The sequence below is a fragment of the Tachyglossus aculeatus genome, chromosome 13 (assembly GCF_015852505.1).
Source record: "Tachyglossus aculeatus isolate mTacAcu1 chromosome 13, mTacAcu1.pri, whole genome shotgun sequence".
Taxonomy (NCBI): Eukaryota; Metazoa; Chordata; class Mammalia; order Monotremata; family Tachyglossidae; genus Tachyglossus; species Tachyglossus aculeatus.
Window position 1 is genome coordinate 19490474 of NC_052078.1, and position 22098 is coordinate 19512571.

The following is a 22098-nucleotide window of genomic DNA, read 5'->3' on the forward strand; positions in this document are numbered from 1 at the left end:
GTCTTGATTTGAGCTGTTTTATTTTTGATGACTTGTTCCTGAAAGAGACTGGAGGTTCAAGAGTATGAGTATCAGCTCTGCAACGGCTGGGGCTGTGGAATCAGAAATGTGAAAGGCCGATTTTAATCAATCAACAATATTCATTGAGCCCTTACTCTGTACATTAGACTGTACTCAATGTAGAGGAGAGAACAACAGAGTTAAGAAATCAGCATGGCCTAATGGATAAAGCACAGAACTGGGGTTCCAATCCTGGCTCTGCCACTAACTGCTGGGTAACCTTTGGCAAGTCACTTAACTTCCCTGTGCCTCAGTTTCCTCAGCTGCAAAATGGGGATTCGGTATCTGTTCTCCCTCCTACTTAGACTGTGAGTCCAATGTGGGACAAGAACTGTGTCTGATCTGTTTAACTTGGATCTACCCTAGTGCTTAGAACAGTGCTTGGCACATAGTAAACACTTAAATACCACTGGAAAAAAGGTTGGTAGACATCATCCCTGCTCTCAAAGAATATGCAGAAGAGAGAGACACTAAAATAAATTCTGGGTAGGAGGAAGCAGTGGAGGGTAAGAACAGGTACATAAGTGCTGGGGGTGAGAGGGGAGAGGGGGAGGATGGAAGTAAGCATACAAATGCTTGGGTGATATCAAAGTGCTGAAATAGCAGTAGCGGGTATATAGGTTGAGGAGATTAGAGATGAATTAGGGAAGACATGTTTAAGAGATGTGATATCAGAAGGGCTTTGAATATGGGGAGAGCAGTGGTTTACCAGATGTTTCTGGAAATGGAGTTAAAGCCAAAGGGGACAGTTTACCAAAGAGGATGGAGGTGAGAGAGATGAGACCAAGGCACTTCGAGTAGGTTGGCTTGAGAGGTGTGAAGGGTGTGAACTGTAGTGTTGTGGGAAAGGAGTGAGGAAAAGTAGGGTCCAGAGAGATGGCTGAGTACCTTAAAGCCAGTGATCAAGTGTCTGCTCGGTACAGAGAGAAGCCACCATTAGAGGCTTTTGAGGAGGAGGAAAGATCTGTGCAAAATGATCTGGGCAGCTGAGTGAAGTGAGGATTGGAGAAGGGTGAGACGGGAGGCAGGGAGTTCTGCAAGGAGGCTATACAGCAGTAGTCAAGCCTGGATATGAAAAGCACTATGACCAATACTAGGATTCTGGAGATGTTCATTGTTGCCTTGTACTTTCCCAAGGGCTTAGTACAGTAAATACAAAGTAAGTGCTCAATAAATACCACCGATAATGATGAAGATGCTTCAGAATTCTTTCCTGAGGGTCCGACCCTCAAATGTCAATGATCTGGAATCTTTCACTTTACTAATTAAGTCCCTATCTCCCTCCCACCATTCCTTTCCAAACTCCTAGAACGAGTCGTCTACACCCGCTGCCTTGAATTCCTCAACACCAACTCTCTCCTTGACCCCCTCCAATCTGGCTTCCATCCCCTACACTCCACCGAAACTGCCCTCGAAGGTCACCAACGATCTCCTTCTTGCCAAATCCAACGGCTCCTACTCTATCCTAATCCTCCTCGACCTCTCAGCTGCCTATCTCAGCTGGTCCATTGTATTCCAGCAGAGAGAGAAGGGCTCTGGGAGGCAGGAGATCTGGGGTCTAGCCCATGTTTTGACAAGCTCTTTAATCTCAGGCAATCCACTTAGCTTTCTGTGCCCTTGTGCCCATTCCCATCTGAAAACGGGGCAAACAGGCAGCATGGTGGAGTAGAAGGCATCTTGGGCTAGGAATTAGGAGACCTTGATTCTCCCCCTAGGGGACCTAGATTCTAGTCCCAGTTCTGTTAGTGGTCTATTGGGTGACTGTGGAGAAGGCACATCACTTTTCTTCTATGCCCCAGTTTCCTCATCTCTAAAATTTGTACTTCCCAAGTGCTTAGTATAGTGCTCTGCACACAGTAAGTGCTCAATAAATACAACTGAATGAATGAAAAGTCCTGGAAATGAGTACTGTACAAAACTGAATGACACAAGGAAAATGTACTCCAAAACTTCCTCTCCAGTTCATTAGTACAGTGCTCTGCACAGTAAGCACTCAAGACTGTGAGCCCGCTGTTGGGTAGGGACTGTCTCTATATGTTGCCAACTTGTACTTCCCAAGTGCTTAGTACAGTGCTCTGCACACAGTAAGCGCTCAATAAATACGATTGAATGAATGAATGAATCAATACGACTGAATGAATGAATGAATGAATGAATGAATGAATGAATACATTAGGTTTCAAGCGTCGGTAGGTTTGAAACCAGGCAGAACAGATTTTGGCGGTATTTATTACTTGGCTGGAATACAGTCCAGAAAAACTGGAACTCGAGGCACCGAAATGATTGTGGAAGCAAGTCAAACATCACAGCCTTTAGGAGAGGAGGGAGAGAAGAAGAAATTAGGCAGAAGGAGGTAAAAATGAAACTTTGGAAATTTATTTGAAAAGAAACGTCAGTGCTCGATATTTAAATTGTGAATGATAGAGTTGAAAAATATCTTTGCAAGTGTGCAGAACCTCCTTGTTAGATGAGGTACTGTTCTCTAACACCTCATCTTGCGGATGAGTTAACTGAGGTCACGGAAGGAGGTGAAGTGCCTCATCAGTGGTCAGGCTCCCTGGTCACCACTGAGACTGCACTCTCGGAGGTCATCAATGATCCTTGTTATGTCTAATAGACTCTATCCTAACCCTCCTTGACTCCTCAACTGTGAGGAGTCTCTGCTCTCACTGTGGGCCACTCCCTTCCCCTGGGAACACTGTCTAACCTTGGTTTTACTGACCCAGTTTTCCTCTTACGTCTCTGGCCACTCCTCAGTCTCTTCCCCTTGAAGCCCCTAACTGTGAGCACCCCTCAAGGTTCTGTTCTGGATCCCCTTCTCTTCTCGCTTTCCACACCCTTCCTTGGAGAGCTCATCTGCTCCTATGGCTTCAGTCACCAACTCAGTGCAGATGGACTGCCAAATCTCCCGTGTTAGCCTGGATCTCTCACCTCCTCTGTAATCTTACATTTCCTCTTGCCTCCAGGACATCTCCACTTAGATGTTCTGCCTGCACCTTTAGTTGAAAACAGAACTCCTCATCTTTCCTCCTAAATTCTCTCTTCCTCCTAACTTTCCCATTACAGTTGACCATATTATCATCCTCTCATTTTCCTAAGCTCTCAATCTTAGCTCTACCCTCTACTTCTCAGTCTCAGAAATCACGTTCAGTTTGTCACTAAATCCTGTTGGTTTTTTCCTCCACAACATTCCACCCCTTCTTCTCCACTTAATGGTCCCCATTCTGGTCCAGGAATTCATCATATCCCAATTAGACTACTTTACCAGTCTCCTCACTGATCTCCCTGCCTCCAGCCTCTCCCTTCTCCAATCCATACTTCATTCTACTTCTGGATCATCTTTCTCAAATATAATTTTATATATGTCTCTCCCCTCCTCATACACCTGTAATGGTTACTCAGTCCTCTCTAAATCAAACTGAAACTCCTAATCATTGACTTTAAGGCACACCAATCAGTTCTCTCTTAGTTACCCATTCTCTCCTCCCACCACACCTCAGCTTGCACTCTCCATTCCTCCCAAACCCACCTTCTCACTCTGCCTCATTCTCAATTCTCCCACTTCTGACCTCTGGCTCACACCTGCCCTTCCTCCACTTCAAAGCCACCAGCTCTCAGCACTCCCCATCTTCATAGGTTTTCTGAAATCTCCCTTACTCCCCCAGAATTTCCCTGATTCATTTTTCTTCTTCCCAACTCACATCTTCTCAATTATCATCTCAGAACTTTTACACTAACCTAGCATTTATGTATTCACAATTTCCTGCGGCACTTTTGTACACTGTGTTGTTAAAGTGCTGTATGATCCGCATTCTCTACTAGTTAAGTCTTCCTTCCACCTCTCTGTAAATTATGTATGTCAGTCTCCCCTGTTAGACTGTAAGCTTTTTGTGGCTAGGGATCAAGTCTTCTTCCTGTCAAGTACTCTCCAAAGTGATTAGTACACTGTACACATTTGGTAATCAAAAAATACTACTAAGATCGATAGACTGTGTCCCTCTAGCTAGTTCTCCATGGCCCAATGTGAGTGGACTTACAGAAATCTGCAATACCCACACACACCCCTTCCCATTTGGAATGTTTTCCATTCCAAATGTGATGTCTTCTGCCCAATCTTTAGGCTATTAAAGTGAGGGCTGTTCCTTCAACTAAACTGTTAATCATTCCCAGAACCCCTCACTAGGGATTGTGAAGCCTTAAATGATACTATTCAATAATGAGAACAACATTCTTTCTCAAATGAGCTCATTATCAAACATGCTGAGCAAATCTACTAGCCAGGCTTCCCAGACATACGACGGCTTTCATTGCAGGGGGAAAAAAAAAACTAGTATGAAAATGCCGGAGCAGAATATTCTGGAACAAAAAAGCAAGCCCACCTCCACTAAAAAAAACAACAACAACAACTAGGTTAAAGAACTAATTTTTCAGCCAGGCAACAGGATGCCCTAGCCAAGAGTAGAATCCAGGGTACACGGAAATAAGGGCTGGGCTTGTGAAATTGCAGCAAATGTGCCAACCACACAATGAAATGGCTTGTGTGTATCTAATACTCTGAAGTTGAGCACCACAAAATGACTAGAACAACGCTGGACCAGGGGAAAGTCTGAAAGCGAGTGCTCTCCGCAGAGCCTCTCCTCATTAGCAGGAAGCTGCCTGTTGGAAGATAACGGTAATCTTGCTGCCAAGGGTATCCAAGTCCCACTGCGCAATTGATCCCAACGGTCCTACTTAAAGAGCCCTGCCAACATCATTCCCATCCCGAGAAGAGAATATAGGCAAGACTCTATCACTTTTGTAGAAAAATACCCACAGTTCTAACTAATCCTGACACTCCCCAGGCCATCTGAATAATGAATTAAATAAAGCCACTTCTTGGCTCTCCAATTAATCACAACAGAATGCTAAAAAAGTGAAACAGGTTGAATGCAATAGGGTTTTTAGAACAGAAGAGGAAAGTTTTTCCAATCCTGACAACTGCCCAGCAAATACTGCTGCTTTTCCCCATCTGATAGTAACACTTGGCTTACCCAGCAGTCGCAGTTATAAAATCAGTCTAGCAAACACCATCTCCCCCTCTGGAGGTTTAGCCCTTATTTCTATAATATATTCATCATCCTCAGAAATCCCATTGCTGGTTCCAAGTGCCTGTTCTATCAAATGGTAAGATCATGCGAAGCCACCGCTGCTCTAGGATGGATCATCCATTTTTAAGACTGAAAGCCAACTGGAAATACTAAAACTGTCCAAGGCTTTTTTAAAGAAATAGCATGGAAAAAGGGTTTCAGAAACACCTTAACAGTGATTCTCATGAAAAAAAGAGGAGGGTCTCTGGTAATTCATGGGTCAAGAAGTAGTCAGGCAATAAATCCACACTGGCCTTAAATATATCTACTCTTTTCTCCACTAATTTCAAGCTTGCTCTCTCCTTTCCTCTTACTCACTGTGACTCATCCTTACTTGTCCCACCTCCCGGCTCCTGCTCCAACCTTTCTCCTGGCCTGTAACTCCCTCCCCTTCACTATCCCCAACCACAGTTTGTAGCTTTCCCACTTTCAAAGGCCTTCAGAAATCACAAGTCCTCCAAGAAGCCTTTGCCAATGAATTTATCTTCTTCTCAGGTTATACCCCCCACTCCCCTTCCACCCTCCACCTCATCACTTCGGCACCCATTTCCCACATGTCTACTACAAACACGAGGCACATAATGACTTACAGTCCCTACTATCTGTAAATTTAATGTCTGTCTTCCCCTAGAGATTGTAAGCTCCTAGAGGATAGGGTTCATGCCGACTATTTTACTTGCCCGATTATTTAGTAGGGGACTCTGCATATGATAAAAATGATTGAGTGTTTAATTGACTGATCTCTAAGATATGGTGGAGGCTATAAACTCTAGAGGGAAGACCAGGATGGGCAAGATACAGAGATGTAGTTCTGTAGGTTAGGGACATTATTAACAAATCAATCAATCAATCAATCATATTTATTGAGCGCTTAATGTGTGCAGAGCACTGTTCTAAGCGCTTGGGAAGTACAAGTTGGCAACATATACAGACAGTCCCTACCCAACAGTGGGCTCACAGTCTAAAAATAAATCTTAAAAGTCAAGAAGGATATCACAGAATCCCTTTTAAAATAAATCCCACACTTAAACGACTAGGGTATTGAATAGAGTTATTCTATAGGTCATTTGACCAGGATGGGGAAAGTGAGCAGGAAATGTTAGACAAGATTAGGGACTCTGAAAATTAGGTCGGGTAATAATGGTGGGAGATTCCAATTATCTTCATATAGACTGGCTATCTCATCAGAACAAGAAGTGGAGGGCAGGATAAATGACTTTTCTGGAACAACTAGTCTTAGAACTGAAAAGGATGGATATTATGTCAAATTTAATTCTTATTAGTAAGGGGATCTAATGTAGGAGAGACAGGTGGGAGAGCCACTTTACAACAGTGACCATAACATCATGAGATTTAATATTCTTGGTAGAGATTGAAGGTCAATGAGGAGCAACACGGGAATATGAAATTTTAGAAAAGAGGATTATAATAAAATGAGAACTTTTCTAAGGGAAACATTAAACAGGGCTAATAAAGAAAATGAAGTGATGGAGTCTCCCATCAAGAACGAAGCATAAGCCTCGGTCCTAAGACTTCAGGACTGAGAACCTGTGCAAAGGACTTGAGTCTAGATTTTTACATGCTGGACTTGTTTTGGCTGAAGTGACCACAGCATAGTGCTGATACTGTGTCATAGCACCATGACCTGACCAGCAATTACCTTTGGCAACTGCTGTGAGCACGTCATTTTTTAGGATTCTACAGGGGCTGTCCACCGATCAGAACACCCTAGGTATTTCTTTGGTCAGAAATCTTCCCCAGTCTGTAGGCAGAACACTGTAAATCCTGAAGGTATAGCCTCAACAGGCAGTACCAGGACTACAACCAAAGCAGCATGGCCTAGGGAAAAGAGCACAGGCCTGTCAGAGAATCTAAGTCCTCCACACGTCTACTGCGTGACCTTGCGTAAGTCATTTAACTTCTCTTTGCCTCAGTTATCTCATCTGTAAAATGAGAATTAATACTGTGAGCCCCATGTGGGACACAGACTGTGTTCAATCTGATTAGTCTGTACCGACCCTAGCATTTAGTACAATGTCTGGCACCTAGTAAATGATTAATATCATTAAAAAAAAACCCACTCAGGTCTCCTGATTTTCCCAGAGCAGTGTAATTAACCATCTGAGGGCTGTTAAACACCACCGTAGAGGCCTAGGTGAAAAGTGTGCCACAGAAGGAAACCAGACCAAATAGAAATTTCTGTGAGGCTGACACGGTAAGAAAAAGAGCAAAAGAGGAGAAAGTCATCCTTTAAAAATTGGAAGGCTTACCCAAATGGGAACAATTAAGTCTATAAAAAGGTTCATTAGCAAACAGGAAATTAGGCAGGCCAAAAAGAAGTCTGCAAGGAAAAATCAAGATATAAAAGATTGTTCAAATATATCAAAAGCAGGGAGCAGGCTAGGGAATCAGTGGAGTCACTGGAAAGAGCAAGGGCTTTGGAGTCAGAGGTCATGGGTTTGAATCCCGGCTCCCGCTGTGAGCCCTTGGGCAAGTCACTTAACTTCTCTAAGACTGTGAGCCCCACGTGGGACAACCTGATCACCTTGTATCCCCCCCAGCGCTTAGAACAGTGCTTTGCACATAGTAAGCGCTTAACAAATGCCATCGTTATTATTATTATAAAAGGTGCATGCATAGATAGATATAAAGGAGATAGCCAAGAGGCTCAATGAATGATTAACTTGGTCTTAATGAGGATAATGTTAAAGAGATTCCCCCACACTCATTTTTTTATTGTAGTCAATTGCTCCAAGTAACTGGATCCACTAGTGGAGACTAGTGGATAAACTAGAATAAACAAATTTATGGAACTGGCATTCACTCAAGCGTCCTGAAGTGACTTGTGGGAAAGTGGTGGCAATAATGTGTGGCTTACTGTTACAAATGGCCACTAAGCCCAAGTCATGGTGACAGACCATAGGCTCATCTTTAGACTGTAAACTCAATATAGGCAGGGGACATTTCTACCAACTCTGTTACATTGTACTCTCCCAAGTGCGTAGTACAAAGCTCTGTATACAGTAATACTCAAAAAATACGTATGACTGATTGACTGATCACCAATGTAACGCTCATCTGTAAGACTGGGAATCTTAGACTGGGGCATTTCAGTTCCATCTCGATAAAATGCTTAGACTGGGGCGTTTCACTTCTATCTCTACAAAATGCTATATATTTCAAAACGATATATATAACTAAGCTTAAGATAAGTGAGCACTTGGGAAAAAAATAACTTGTTCACGGAAGGTCAGCATAGGAAATCTGGTATGGGGAAATGAAACCTCACTAACCTTCTGAAGTTGTGTGAATAAGTCAGTGAGTGTGTGGATAGAGTGGAATGGTAGAGATGATATAATTGGAATTTTCAAGAGACTCCATACCAAAATTTTTTTTAAAAAAACTGAGTAATCACATGGTTGTAGAATGGTTCTATCATGAATAGAAATATAAGGAACTGAATCAAATTAAAGAAACCAAGGGAAGGGGTAAATTTCAGAATGGAAAAGTGTGTTGAAAAAAATGAGGGGTTCCCCACAAGAATCATAGAATTTCAGGGGAGAGAACAGAAGTGCAACTCTCTCTTAATCCTCCTCATTAAGGATATTGGAACACACTGGGAGGAGACTGGCCCCTCTGCCAATGGTGGAGAAGCCTCAGGGGCAGGGCTGAGTTTTCCTCAGGGAAAGCTTGGAGAGAGGTTTCACTTAAGCTTCTTCGGTTGGGCTGTTCTGTGTGCTTAGGATCAGCTTCTAGATGGGAACACATCATAAGAAGAATTCCACTTGGTAAAATGCTTCTCTAATCATGATAATTGTGGCATCTGTTAAACACTTACTCTGTTCATGTGTTGGGGTAGATACAATTTATTCAGATCAGAAACGGACCCTGACCTACATAGAGCTCACAGTCTAAGGTGGAGGGAAAACAGGTATTTAATCTCCATTATACAGAGTTATACAGCTGAGGAAACTGAGGTAAGACAAGTTAAAAACTTGCTCGTGGTCTCTGGCGGCAGAGCTGGGATTAGTACCTAATTCTTCCGACTCCCTGTCCTATGCTCCTTCCACAAAGCCATTCTGCTTTCTTGTTGAAATTCTGCTTATCTCTGCTTTAGCTATATACAGCATCAAAGGGAAGCTAAGGCAAATCAATCAATATGTCAATGGTATTTACCGAGTGCTTACTGTGTACAGAACACTGTACTGAGCACTTGGGAGAGTACAATATAAGATAATATATAAGAGATAATATAAGATATTGGGTAGAGAAGCAGCGTGGCTCAGTGGAAAGAGGCCGGTCTTTGGAGTCAGAGGTGATGGGTTCAAATCCCGGCTCTGCCACTTGTCAGCTGGGTGACTTTGGGCAAGTCACTTAACTTCTCTGGGCCTCAGTTCCCTCATCTGTAAAATGGGGATGAAGACTGGGAGCCCCCCGTGGGACAACCTGATCACCCTGTTACCTCCCCAGTGCTTAGAACAGTGCTTTGCTCATAGTAAGTGCTTAATAAATGCCATTATTATTATTATTATTATATGGTCCCTGACAAGGAGCTTACAGTCTAGACAGGGAGACAGACATTACATGACCCCCTGAGCAAAGCTTTGTTAAAAGCATATCTCTTCCAAGAGGCCTTCCCCAACTAAGCCCTCATTTCCTCTTCTCCCACTCTCTCTACATTGCCCTTCCACTTGGATTTGCACTCTTTTTTCACCGCTCCCACCCCCATCCCCACAGCACTTAGGCACATAGCTGTAACATATTAATTTATATTAGTACCTTTCTCCCCCTCTAGACTGAAAGCTTACTGTGAGCAGAGAACATGTCTACCAACTCTGTTATGTTGTACTCTCCCAAGAACTTAGTACAGTGCTCTACACACAGTAAGTGCTCAAGGAATACAATTGATTGATTGACCAACATTAAAATAAATAACCGATACATACATAAGTGAGCTAATTTGGAGTACCGTGTAGTCTGAACCCTTTTTCCAATCACTTTCCTAAGCAAACCCTACAGGCAGCCAATCAGCCAGAAACATGGTGACTGGTTTCTGATAATCAGGCAGACTAGCTTGGCACTAGCAGTGTCAAATCTCGGTGACTTTAAATACCTTGCAACCTCTGCTTTGGTATTTTTCTGTTGCTAATTCTTTCAAATTTGTAGTATTGATTACACCTCCACTTTGATCATTATCAGTTTGGGACTCTAGCCATGCTCAGTGGGGCCTTCAGAGAGCTCTCAAACTGGGCTCTGGCTGGAGTTTTTAATTACATGTGTTCCTTGGATTGCCCTGAATACAGAATGACTAACTTTGGTTCTGGCTTACTTACACGGCTAAATTTCCCCAATCCCAAGCTCATGAACCAAAACCCTAGAGACTAACAGATACAGGAGAGGAGTAAACAATGGCAGGATACCCAAGCAGTTGAACTGGAATACATAATAATAATAATAATAGTAATAATCATGGTATTTGTTAAGTGCTTACTATGTGCAAGCACTGTTCTAAACCCTGGTGTAGATAACAAGATAATCAGGTTGTCCCACATGGGGCTCACAGTCTTAAGCCCCATTTTACAGATGAGGTAAGGGAAGCACAGAGAAGTTAAGTGACTTGCCCAAAGTCACACAGTTGACAAGTAGCGGAGCTGGGATTAGAACCCACGACCTCTGACTCCCAAGCCTCTTTCCACTGAGCCACGCTGCTTCACAGTGAGGAACAGTTCTAAAAGTGTATGACAGCAGACAGACCAGCCTAGTATGCAACAACTGGAAAGGGGGTAATGCTCATTGAGTTGAGATTCAGGGAAGTCCAGAAAACCAAGGGTCAGATTCAAAAGGATCGGCAGGGTCATTAATCAATCAATCAATGGTATTTATCGAGCGCTTGCTGTGTGCAGAGCACTGTACTAAATGTTTGGGAGAATACGATACAACAGAATTGGTACACATAGACCGTAAGTTTGTTGTGAGCAGGAAACTCACAACACTTTAAGACTTTTAACACTTTTAGACTGTGAGCCCACCGTTGGGTAGGGACTAGGGACTGTCTCTATATGTTGCCAACTTGTACTTCCCAAGCACTTAGTACAGTGCTCTGCACACAGTAAGCACTCAATAAATACGATGGATTGATTGATTGAAATGTATCTACCAACTCTGTTAAAGTGTACTCTTCCAAGCACTTAGTGCAGTGCTCTGCACACAGCAAGCGCTCAGTAAGTACCACTGGTTGACTGATTGTTTCCTGCCCACAAGGAGTTTACATAACGGAAAAAGTGCAGGCCTGGAAGCCAGAGGATCTGGGTCTTAGTCCTGGCTCTGCCATCTCTCTGCCATGAGGCCTTGAACGGGTTCCTTAACTTCTCCATGCCTCAGTACTCTCATGTGTAAAATAGAGATAAAATAGTTTTTCTCCTTTTTTCCCTCTATCTGATCCAATTACCTTGTGCCCCAACGCTTGGCACACAGTAAGCGCTTATGAACTTATTCATACCTCCCCTCAGCACTCTTGCATATATGTTCGTTCAACTGTATATTCAATCTTTATTTTGACTACCCCTGTGATTATTTTTACATTTGTCTCCCGGAAGAGTGTAAGCTCTTGGTGGGCAGGGAACTTGTCAATTCTTTATTCTGGACTTCCCACACGCCTAGTAGAATGAACTGCACCAAGTGAGTGCTCAATAAATACTACTACAACTGTGGCTTATTATCATATCATTATTATTGTTGTTATTATTTTCAAACAGGGCACCTTCACCCAGTGTGGATCAAGTATCAGTCAAACAACCATCTTGTCAGCCTCCCTTCAAGTAAGGATAGGCTTTCACCTTTGCACACCAAGGATGCAGCTATATGTGATGGGGGGGTGGGCGGGGTGAGGATGTGTGTGTGTGTGTGTGTGTGTGTGTGTGCGCGCGCGCGCGCGCGCATGTTTGGGAGTGTACTGAATAATCTATGTGGTCCCATACACACTTCCACGGAACCTCTCAAGTAAAAGGCTACACCCTCATCACGGGAAAATCCCATCTAAATTCAGGGAAAATACCTTCCACCAACGAAATAGAGGTCATATGAAACTTAGCTAACTTGTTCAAATGAATTCATTGGGGAATTTGGTGTCTCAGAGTCAGGGCTAATAATAATGATGATGGCATTTGTTAAGCGCTTACTATGTGCCAAGCACTGTTCTAAGCGCTGGGGGAGATACAAGGTAATCAGGTTGTCCCACACTGGGCTCATAGTCTTCAACCCCATTTTACAGATGAGGTACCTGAGGCCCAGAGAAGTTAAATGACTTGCCCAAAGTCACACCGCTGACAAGTGGCAGAGCCGGAATTAGAACCCATGACCTCTGACTCCCAAGACCATGCTCTTTCCACTGAGCCACGCTGCTTCTCAGCCAGGCTAAATGGGCCTTGCTACAATTCTTAATGTGTAAATAGAGAATTCACAGTCCATGAATACCAGCTACAAGTCAACCCCACCAGGAGTCGGACAAGAAGCCGAGACAGGCATCCAGCACCCACACATGGAGAACTCAACCTGAAGATGTCCAGTTCAATAAAGGTTAACCCACAAACGCATGTGTGTTTCCCTTCAATTATATTTATTGAGTTCTTACTGTGTGCAGGGCACTGTACTAGGCCCTTGGCAGAATACGAACAACAATATTACAGACCAGACTCATTCCCTGCCCACAGGGTGCTTATAGTATGTCATAAATCAGATATGAGGAAAGATGCAGACAAGAGGACCAACTTGGTAATTTAGGACATGTTCTAAATCATTACCATTTCTTAACTACATTCAGCAAAATTAGAAAAGCAAAATTAGAGTGCCAAAATGCCCTTTAGAGATGGGGCAAGAGACATGTTGCTTAGGATAATTAGAGAGGATTTTTGGAAAGGAAGATGAGGAATACATTTCTGGTTCCCATATGAACCTTATGCCGGATTCTGAAATTTTAAACATTTATGTCACTCGGACATGGCAGGAAGAGGAAAAGAGTATTTTGAGAGGCCTTTTATGGTGTTAAATATTAACGATGCAGTAGTGGCTGACTAGGTTTTCCACTTCGTTTTATGATTTAATATTTTGAATCTACTTCCTCTAAAAATAAATTACGATGTGGTTTGAGTGCCTGAACTTTAAAGACTTGGAGATAACACTTTAGGATGTTCAATGAGAAATATACAGTACACCAAGATGTTTTTCGCCTAATCTCGCTCTCTTTCTTTAATAGGCAAATTTTTCGCAGTCCAGATTTTCCTTGCAGATTCCACTGTAATACCTCTACTGCAAAGCTACAAAATATTATTTCCCACTGTGCTTTGATTAGACCCTAACTTTTAAGAAAGGATTGAGTTTTACTCCTGTTTGGATACCTGTCCCCATCTTCCTTACTTTATAGACTATCATAGCATACAATTCTGATCACTAAATACCTTTAAATGTAGTTTTACAGTGACTTTTCTATCTTCTGTCCTGAATCCAATCTAATCAAATATCTCCATATTTTAAAACTTATGAAACTTTGAGTACATAAAAAAGTCTTTGAATCTCTCAAAGGCGTGATCAATGCATTCCTTTTCAAGACTGTTGAGAAGGGAGTAGGACAGGGGAACGGGAATCAATGTAACCAAACATTGCAAGTGTCCAGGGTTCAGAAGATTCCAGATGAAATGTGAATTAGTGGTGCAGCCTCCTTGCATTCATTCATTCAATCATATTTACTGAGCGCTTACTGTGTGCAGAGCACTGTACTAAGCGCTGGGGATGTACAAGTCGGCAACATATGCACCGTGGGTGGTCTCGGGGGAACCTTGTTCAGACAGGACTGGAGTCGTGGGATTGGGGCATAACTCTAGAATAATAATAATTATGGTGCTTTCTAAGTACTTACTATATGCCGAGCGCCGTTCTAAGCGCTGGGATAGATACAAAGTAATCATGTTGGACACCACCCCTTTCCAACATGGGGCTCACACTCTTAATCCCCGTTTTACAGATGAGGTAACTGAGGCCCAGTGAAGTGACTTGCCCAAGGTCACATGGTGGACATATGGCAGAGCCAGGATTAGACCCAGGTCCTTCAATCAATCAATCGCATTTATTGAGCGCTTACTGTGTGCAGAGCACTGTACTAAGCACTTGGGAAGTACAAGATGGCAACATATAGAGACAGTCCCTACCCAACAGTGGGCTCACAGTCTAAAAGGGGGAGACAGAGAACAAAACCAAACATACTAACAAAATAAAATAAATAGAATCCCAGGCCCATTCTCTATACACTGCCCTCAGCAGCACATCAAAGATGGGTCTCACTGCTCCCGGGGGGCCTCTGGGAAGGGTCATTCTGGGGTCTGCTCCCTGAAGGACCCCCGTAGGTTGATTTTTATTTTATTTTGTTAGTACGTTTGGTTTTGTTCTCTGTCTCCCCCTTTTAGACTGTGAGCCCACTGTTGGGTAGGGACTGTCTCTATATGTTGCAAACTTGTACTTCCCAAGCGCTTAGTACAGTGCTCTGCACACAGTAAGCGCTCAATAAATACGATTGATGATGATGATGATTTGGGGGAGAGGGGGAATCTTCAGGCCCCACAGTGCGTGGCACCCCCAGCCTTAGCAAGAAGTTGTGAAGCTCTAGGACACCACGTAGCCCAACCTGGAGATGAGGACCAGCAACTTGGGCCCCAGGACCCGAGATCTGGGGGTGTGGGGACCCTGCCCAGGGCCGCTGGGGCTCTGTGCTCCCCCCTGCTCCAAACCACACGCACTTTTGTTCCAGGGAAGCCACCTGCTCCAAGCAGCTGGTCGCCAGCCCCCTGGGAAGTCCCTCTTCGAAAAGCACCCCGTGGAACAGCGGCAGGGGCAGCTCGGACGACTTTGGAGAGGCTCTGAACCTGCGGCCCATCTCTGCTCACTGAGTCCATCAAACCCAAAAAGGAGCTTGCCCCTGGGACTTGGCTCTGCAGGATAGGATGGCCACTGGAAATGGGATGGCCACGGGAACCGAGGGGAGGCAGGGAGATCATTCCGACAGGAAAGGTTGGAAAACGATCGGTTTAGGACATGACACGAACACACGCGCACTTTCATACTCTCTCTCTAAGCCTGATGTTCTCACACCTTTGCTTAGTACAATCCTCTGCATGTAATAGGTGCTTAACAAATGCTATTGATGGGTTGATTGGTTGATCGATTGCTACCCCCTCGACTGTCCCTTTTATGGGGGCTCTGCTCACCCAATCAATCAATTGTATTTATTGAGCGCTTACTGTGTGCAGAGCACTGTACTAAGCGCTTGGGAAGTCCAAGTTGGCAACATATAGAGACAGTCCCTACTCAACAGTGGGCTCACAGTCTAAAAGGGGGAGACAGAGAACAAAACCAAACATACTAACAAAATAAAATAAATAGTCACCCCCAGGTCTCTGAGCCCGAGGCCGCCTGCTCATCCAAGGCCAGAGAGTGCTCCCAAGCTGCAGAGGGAGCTTTGCCCTAGAGGTCAAGACCCCCGGAAAAAAGCCCAGGCCCCTCCCCATCCCGAGAGAGAGAGAGAGAGAGAGAGAGAGAGAGAGAGAGAGAGAGAGAGAGAAGGGAGGGGCACTCCAGGTCCTTTTTGGAGCTGTCCATCACAGCCCAACCCTGAGTCCACCCCCCTCTCAGCTAGCCCCTGCCTCAGAGGCAGCAGCAGCAGCAGGCCGGGGGGACTGTGGGCCCAATTCACCCATCTGGTCGAACGGGGTTCAGGTCCTTCTGTCATTCATTCAGTGGTATTTACTGAGTGCTTACTGTATGCAGAGCACTGTACTAAGCGCTTGGAAAGTACAATTCAGTGCCAAATAGAGACAATCCCTACCCAGCATCTGGCTCACAGTCTAGAAGACCACTGGGAAGGAGGACAGTGCTTGGACTTCCTTTCGGCCCCAGGGCCAGCGGGGAAGGACCCGACCAATGCTGCCTTCCTCCGGAGGCCGGAGCCCCCCCCACCGCTCTGCTTCCTGCCCTCCCGGACCCCCTTCTGCTCCCCAACTCAGGGATCACTGCAGCGTGGCTCAGTGGAAAGAGCCCGGGCTTTGGAGTCAGAGGTCATGGGTTCAAATCCCAGCTCTGCCAATTGTCAGCTGTGTGACTTTGGGCAAGTCACTGAACTTCTCTGGGCCTCAGTTACCTCATCTGTAAAATGGGGTTTAAGACTGTGAGCCCCCCGTGGGTCAACCTGATCTCCTTATAACCTCCCCAGCGCTTAGAACAGTGCTTTGCACATAGTGCTTAATAAATGCCATCATTATTATTCTAATTTTTCAAGCGCTTAGTACAGTGCTCTGCACACAGTAAGCACTCAATAAATACGATTGAATGATGGGTGGAGGGGCCCGTTTTCCCTGTATGCTGGTAGGGGGGCTGGGGGTGTCCCGTCCCCCACAAATAGCTCTAGGCCAGGGGGAGGTGGAGAGCAAGAGTTATATACACAAAGAGTCCAACTCCTTTTTCCTCTTCCTCCTCCTACTCGTCCCTCTCCCCCTACTTCTCTTGAGAAGCAGCGTGGCTTAGTGGAAAGAGCACGGGCTTGGGAGGCAGAGAACGTGGGTTCTAATCCCGCTTCCACCACTTGTCTGCTGTGTGACCCTGGGCAAGCTACTTAACTTCTCTGTGCTTAGAGAACGGGCTTGGGAGTCAGAGGTCGTGGGTTCTAATCCCGCCTCCGCCACTTATCAGTTGTGTGACTTTGGGCAAGTCACTTAAGCTTCTCTGCGCCTCAGTGACCTCATCCGTACAATGGGGATTGAGGTCTGCGGGCCTCACGTGGGACAACCTCATTACCTTGTATCTACCCCGGCGCTCAGAACAATGCTTGGCACATCATAGTAAGCGCTGAACAGATACCATGATTATTATCATTCTCCTGCTGGTGTCTGGCCCCCACCTCCCTCTCCCCCCTGCTCATCCCTTTCTCCCGGTGCTCCTCCTTCCTGCTCGCCCCTCTCCCCCCTGCTTCTCCCTCCCATCCTGCTTCCCCTACTCATCCCTCTTTCCCTACTTCTCCTGTTCGTCCCTCTCCCCCCTGCTTCTCCCTCCCATCCTGCTTCTCCTACTCATCCCTCTTTCCCTACTTCTCCTGTTCGTCCCTCTCCCCCTGCTTCTCCTTCTCCCCTCTGCTTCTCCTGCAGGTCCCTCTCCCCCTGCTTCTCCTCCTCCCCTCTGCTTCTCCTGCTGGTCCCTCTCCTCCCTGCTTCTCCTGCTCATCTCTTTTCCCCTACTTCTCCTGCTCATCCCTCTCCCCCTTACTTCTCCCTCTTCCCCTTCTTCTGCTGCTCGTCCCTTTACCCCTGCTTCTCCTGCCCATCCCTCTACCCCCTGCTTCTCCTGCTCGTCCCTCTCCCCCGCTTCTCCTGCTCGTCCCTCTCCCCGCTGCTTCTCCTGCTCGTCCCTCTCCCCCCTGCTCCTCCTGCTTCTCCCTCTCCCCCATTCCTCTCCTGTTCGTCCCTTTCTCCCCCTTTTAGACTGTGAGCCCACTGTTGAGTAGGGACTGTCTCTATATGTTGCCAACTTGTACTTCCCAAGCGCTTAGTCCAGTGCTCTGCACACAGTAAGCGCTCAATAAATACGATTGATTGATTGATTGATGTCCTCCTACTTCTGCTGCTCGTCCCTCTCCCCACTACTTCTCCCTCTTCCCCTGCTCGTCCCTCTCCCCCATACCTCTCCTGCTCGTCCCTTTTCCCCTACTTCTCCCTCTTCCCCTGCTTCTCCTGCTCACCCCTCTCCCCCCTACTTCTCCCTCTTCCTTCTCCTGCTGCTCGTCTCTTTACCCCTGCTTCTCCTGCTCGTCCCTCTCCCCCCTACTTCTCCCTCTTCCCCTTCTTCTGCTGCTCGTCTCTTTACCCCTGCTTCTCCTGCTCGTCCCTCTCCCCCCTACTTCTCCCTCTTCCCCTTCTTCTGCTGCTCGTCTACCCCTCCTTCTCCTGCTCGTCCCTCTCCCCCCTACTTCTCCCTCTTCCCCTTCTGCAGCTCGTCCCTTTAACCCTGCTTCTCCTGCCCGTCCTTCTCCCTCCTGCTTCTCCTGCTCGTCCCTCTCCCCCCTACCTCTCCAGTTCATCCGTTTTCCCCTACTTCTCCTGCTCGTCCCTCTCCCCCCTACTTCTCCCCCTTCCCCTTCTTCTGCTGCTCGTCCCTCTCCCCCCCTGCTCCTCCTGCTTCTCCCTCTCCCCCATACCTCTCCTGCTCGCCCCTTTCCCCCTACTTCTCCTGCTCATCCCTCTCCCCCTACTTCTCCCTCTTCCCCTCCTTCTGCAGCTCGTCCCTCTACCCCTGCTTCTCCTGCCCGTCCCTCTCCCCCATACCTCTCCTGTTCATCCCTTTTCCCCTACTTCTCCTGCTCGTCCCTCTCCCCCCTACTTCTCCTTCTTCCCCTTCTTCTGCAGCTCGTCCCTTTACCCCTGCTCCTCCTGCTTCTCCCTCTCCCCCATACCTCTCCTGTTCGTCCCTTTTCCCCTACTTCTCCCTCTTCCCCTTCTTCCGCTGTCGTCTCTTTACCCCTGCTTCTCCTGCTCGTCCCTCTCCCCCCTCCTTCTCCCTCTTCCCCTTCTTCTGCAGCTCGTCCCTTTACCCCTGCTTCTCCTGCCCGTCCTTCTCCTCCTGCTTCTCCCTCTCCCCCATACCTCTCCTGTCCGTCCCTTTTCCCCTCCTTCTCCTGTTCGTCCCTCTCCCCCCTACTTCTCCCTCTTCCCCTTCTTCTGCTGCCCGTCCCTCTCCCTCCCGCTTCTCCTACTCGTCCCTCTCCCCCATACCTCTCCTGCTCGCCCCTTTTCCCCTACTTCTCCTGCTCATCCCTCTCCCCCCTCCTTCTCCCTCTTCCCCTTATTCCGCTTCTCGTCCCTTTACCCCTGCTTCTCCAGCTCGTCCCTCTCCCCCCTACTTCTCCCTCTTCCCCTTCTTCTGCAGCTCGTTCCTTTACCCCTGCTTCTCCTGCCCGTCCTTCTCCCTCCTGCTTCTCCTGCTCGTCCCTCTCCCCCATACCTCTCCTGTCCGTCCCTTTTCCCCTACTTCTCCTGCTCGTCCCTCTCCCCCTACTTCTCCCCCTTCCCCTTCTTCTGCTGCTCGTCTCTCTCCCTCCTGCTTCTCCTGCTCGTCCCTCTCTCCCATACCTCTGCTGCTCGTCCCTCTCCCTCCTGCTTCTCCTGCTCGTCCCTCTCTCCCATACCTCTGCTGCTCGTCCCTCTCCCCCCTACTTCTCCCCCTTCCCCTTCTTCTGCTGCTCGTCCCTCTCCCCCCTGCTCCTCCTGCTTCTCCCTCTCCCCCATACCTCTCCTGCTCGCCCCTTTCCCCCTACTTCTCCCGCTCATCCCTCTCCCCCTACTTCTCCCTCTTCCCCTTCTTCTGCAGCTCGTCCCTTTACCCCTGCTTCTCCTGCCCGTCCTTCTCCCTCCTGCTTCTCCTGCCCGTCCCTCTCCCCCATACCTCTCCTGCTCGCCCCTTTCCCCCTACTTCTCCTGCTCGCCCCTCTCCCCCCTCCTTCTCCCTCTCCCCCTTCTTCTCCCGCCCGTCCCTCTCCCCCACCCCTCTCCTGTCGGTCCCCTCTCCCCTCCCTTCTCCCCCCCTCTCCTTCTGCCGGTCCCCGGGCCGGGGCCGGGGCCGGGACTGACCTGAACTCCGGGGCGAGGTCGGGCCTGAGCCCGTAGAAGGCGGCGGAGAGGGTGAGGAGCCAGCCGGGCCGGTAGCTGCCGTTCTGGCAGTCCAGGTAGGGCGGGGACCAGCGGACGGGGGTGCGGTCGAGGCCGGGCCCCCCGTGGCGGCGCCTCCAGCCGGGGCCGGCCCCGCGGCGGGCCGGGGGCTGCAGCGGTGGCCTCCCGCGGGGGCGACGGGGCCCGGGCCCCCAGTCGCCGTCCAGGCTGCCGTTGGGGGGCGGCGGCGGCGGCGGGGGCGGGGGGTGCGGGTCGGGGGCGGCCCCGGACAGGTCCTGCAGCAGGATGCGGCGGCCCTCGTCCCGCGTGGCCTGCAGGAAGAGCGGGGGCGGCGCCGGGGCGGCGCGGGCCTCGGGGCTGAAGCCCAGCGCCGCCCGGGCGATGCTGGGCTCGCCCTCCAGCAGGCTGCGGACCAGCGCCCGGTACCACTGCCTGGCAACCGGGTCCGCCTCGCCCCGGGAACGGTTGCTCTGCAGGATGGAGCTGAGGAAGTGCGTGGCGTGCAGCAGGGTGGCCAGCGCCCCGTGCACGGCCGCCGGGGCGCTGGCCGGCGCCGGGGGCTGCCCGGGGGGCCCCGCCAGCTCGTAGCGGGCCGAGCAGGGGGTCCGGCCCAGCTGGCGGGGGTCGCCCGTGTACAGGTAGGAGGCCACGGCCGACGGCAGCGGGGCGGCCGGGGAGCGGCGCCGGGGGGACCGCAACGCCCCCAACCCCAGCAGGGCCACCACCACCAGGGCCGCCGAACAGCGGACAACCATGGCCTCGTCGGGCGGGGGGCTCGGTCCGCTCGCGGGATGGCGGGGGGGGGCGGGGGGAAGGGAAGGGAAGGGGGGCGCCTCACATCCCCGCCCGCCGCCCGGGGGGCCCTGCTGCCTTCTGCCAATGCGGCCGGACCATCGTCTCCTCCTCCTCCTCCTCCTCCTCCTCCGGCTCCTGGGCCCAGCGCTGGCTCCACCCGCTCCCTTCCCCCGGAGCCTCTGAGCGCCCGCCCCCGCACCCCAAACACACCCAGATCCTGACTCACCCCGGCAGCCCCCTTGCAGACACGCCCAATCCATCCGTCAATCAAATTTACCGTGTGCAGAGCACTGGACTAAGCGCTTGGGAAGTACAACTTCACCGCTAAGCAACAGTGATGGCATTTATTAAGCGCTTACTATGTGCAACACAACCAGACCTGACTCACCCCGGCGCCCCCCCTGCAGACACGCCCAATCCATCCATCAATCAAATTTATTGAGCGCCTACTGTGTGCTGAGCACTGGACTAAGCGCTTGGGAAGTGCAACTTCACCGCTAAGCAACAGTGATGGCATTTATTAAGCGCTTACTATGTGCAACACACCCAGATCCTGACTCAGCCCGGGGCCTAACCGCCGCCCCCCCCCCTGCACACACGCCCAATCCATCCATCCATCAATCAAATTTACTGAGCGCTTACTGTGTGCTGAGCACTGGACTAAGCGCTTGGGAAGTACAACTTCACCGCTAAGCAACAGTGATGGCATTTATTAAGCGCTTACTATGTGCAACACAACCAGACCTGACTCACCCCGGCGTCTAACCACCGCCCCCCCCTGCACACACGCCCAATCAATCAATCAATCGTAATTATTGAGCGCTTACTGTGTGCAGAGCACTGGACTAAGCGCTTGGGAAGTACAAGTTCACCGCTAAACACACCCAGATCCTGACTCACCCCGGCAGCCCCCCCCGCACACACGCCCAATCCATCCATCAATCGTATTTATTGAGCGCCTACTGTGTGCTGAGCACTGGACTAAGCGCTTGGGAAGTACAAGTTCACCGCTAAACAACAGTGATGGCATTTATTAAGCGCTTACTATGCGCAACACAACCAGACCTGACTCACCCCGGCGCCCCCCCTTGCAGACACGCCCAATCCACCCATCAATCAAATTTATTGAGCGCTTACTGTGTGCAGAGCACTGGACTAAGCGCTTGGGAAGTACAAGCTCACCGCTAAACACACCCAGATCCTGACTCACCCCGGCAGCCCCCTTGCAGACACGCCCAATCCATCCATCAATCAAATTTATTGAGCGCCTACTGTGTGCTGAGCACTGGACTAAGCGCTTGGGAAGTACAACTTCACCGCTAAGCAACAGTGATGGCATTTATTAAGCGCTTACTATGCGCAATACACCCAGATCCTGACTCACCCTGGTGCCTAACCACCGCCCCCCGCTGCACACACGC

General features: G+C 48.8%; 1 protein-coding gene across 1 annotated transcript in view; it reads right to left on the bottom strand.

Moving 5' to 3' along the window:
- GPR158 (G protein-coupled receptor 158) overlaps positions 1-20637 on the bottom strand; it is a 198622-nt gene extending 177985 nt beyond the window's left edge. The window contains exon 1 of the mRNA XM_038755749.1: positions 19844-20637. Coding sequence (XP_038611677.1) covers positions 19844-20637 — 794 coding nt within the window. The remainder of the gene's footprint in view (positions 1-19843) is intronic.
- Between the last annotated feature and the right edge of the window lie 1461 nt (positions 20638-22098).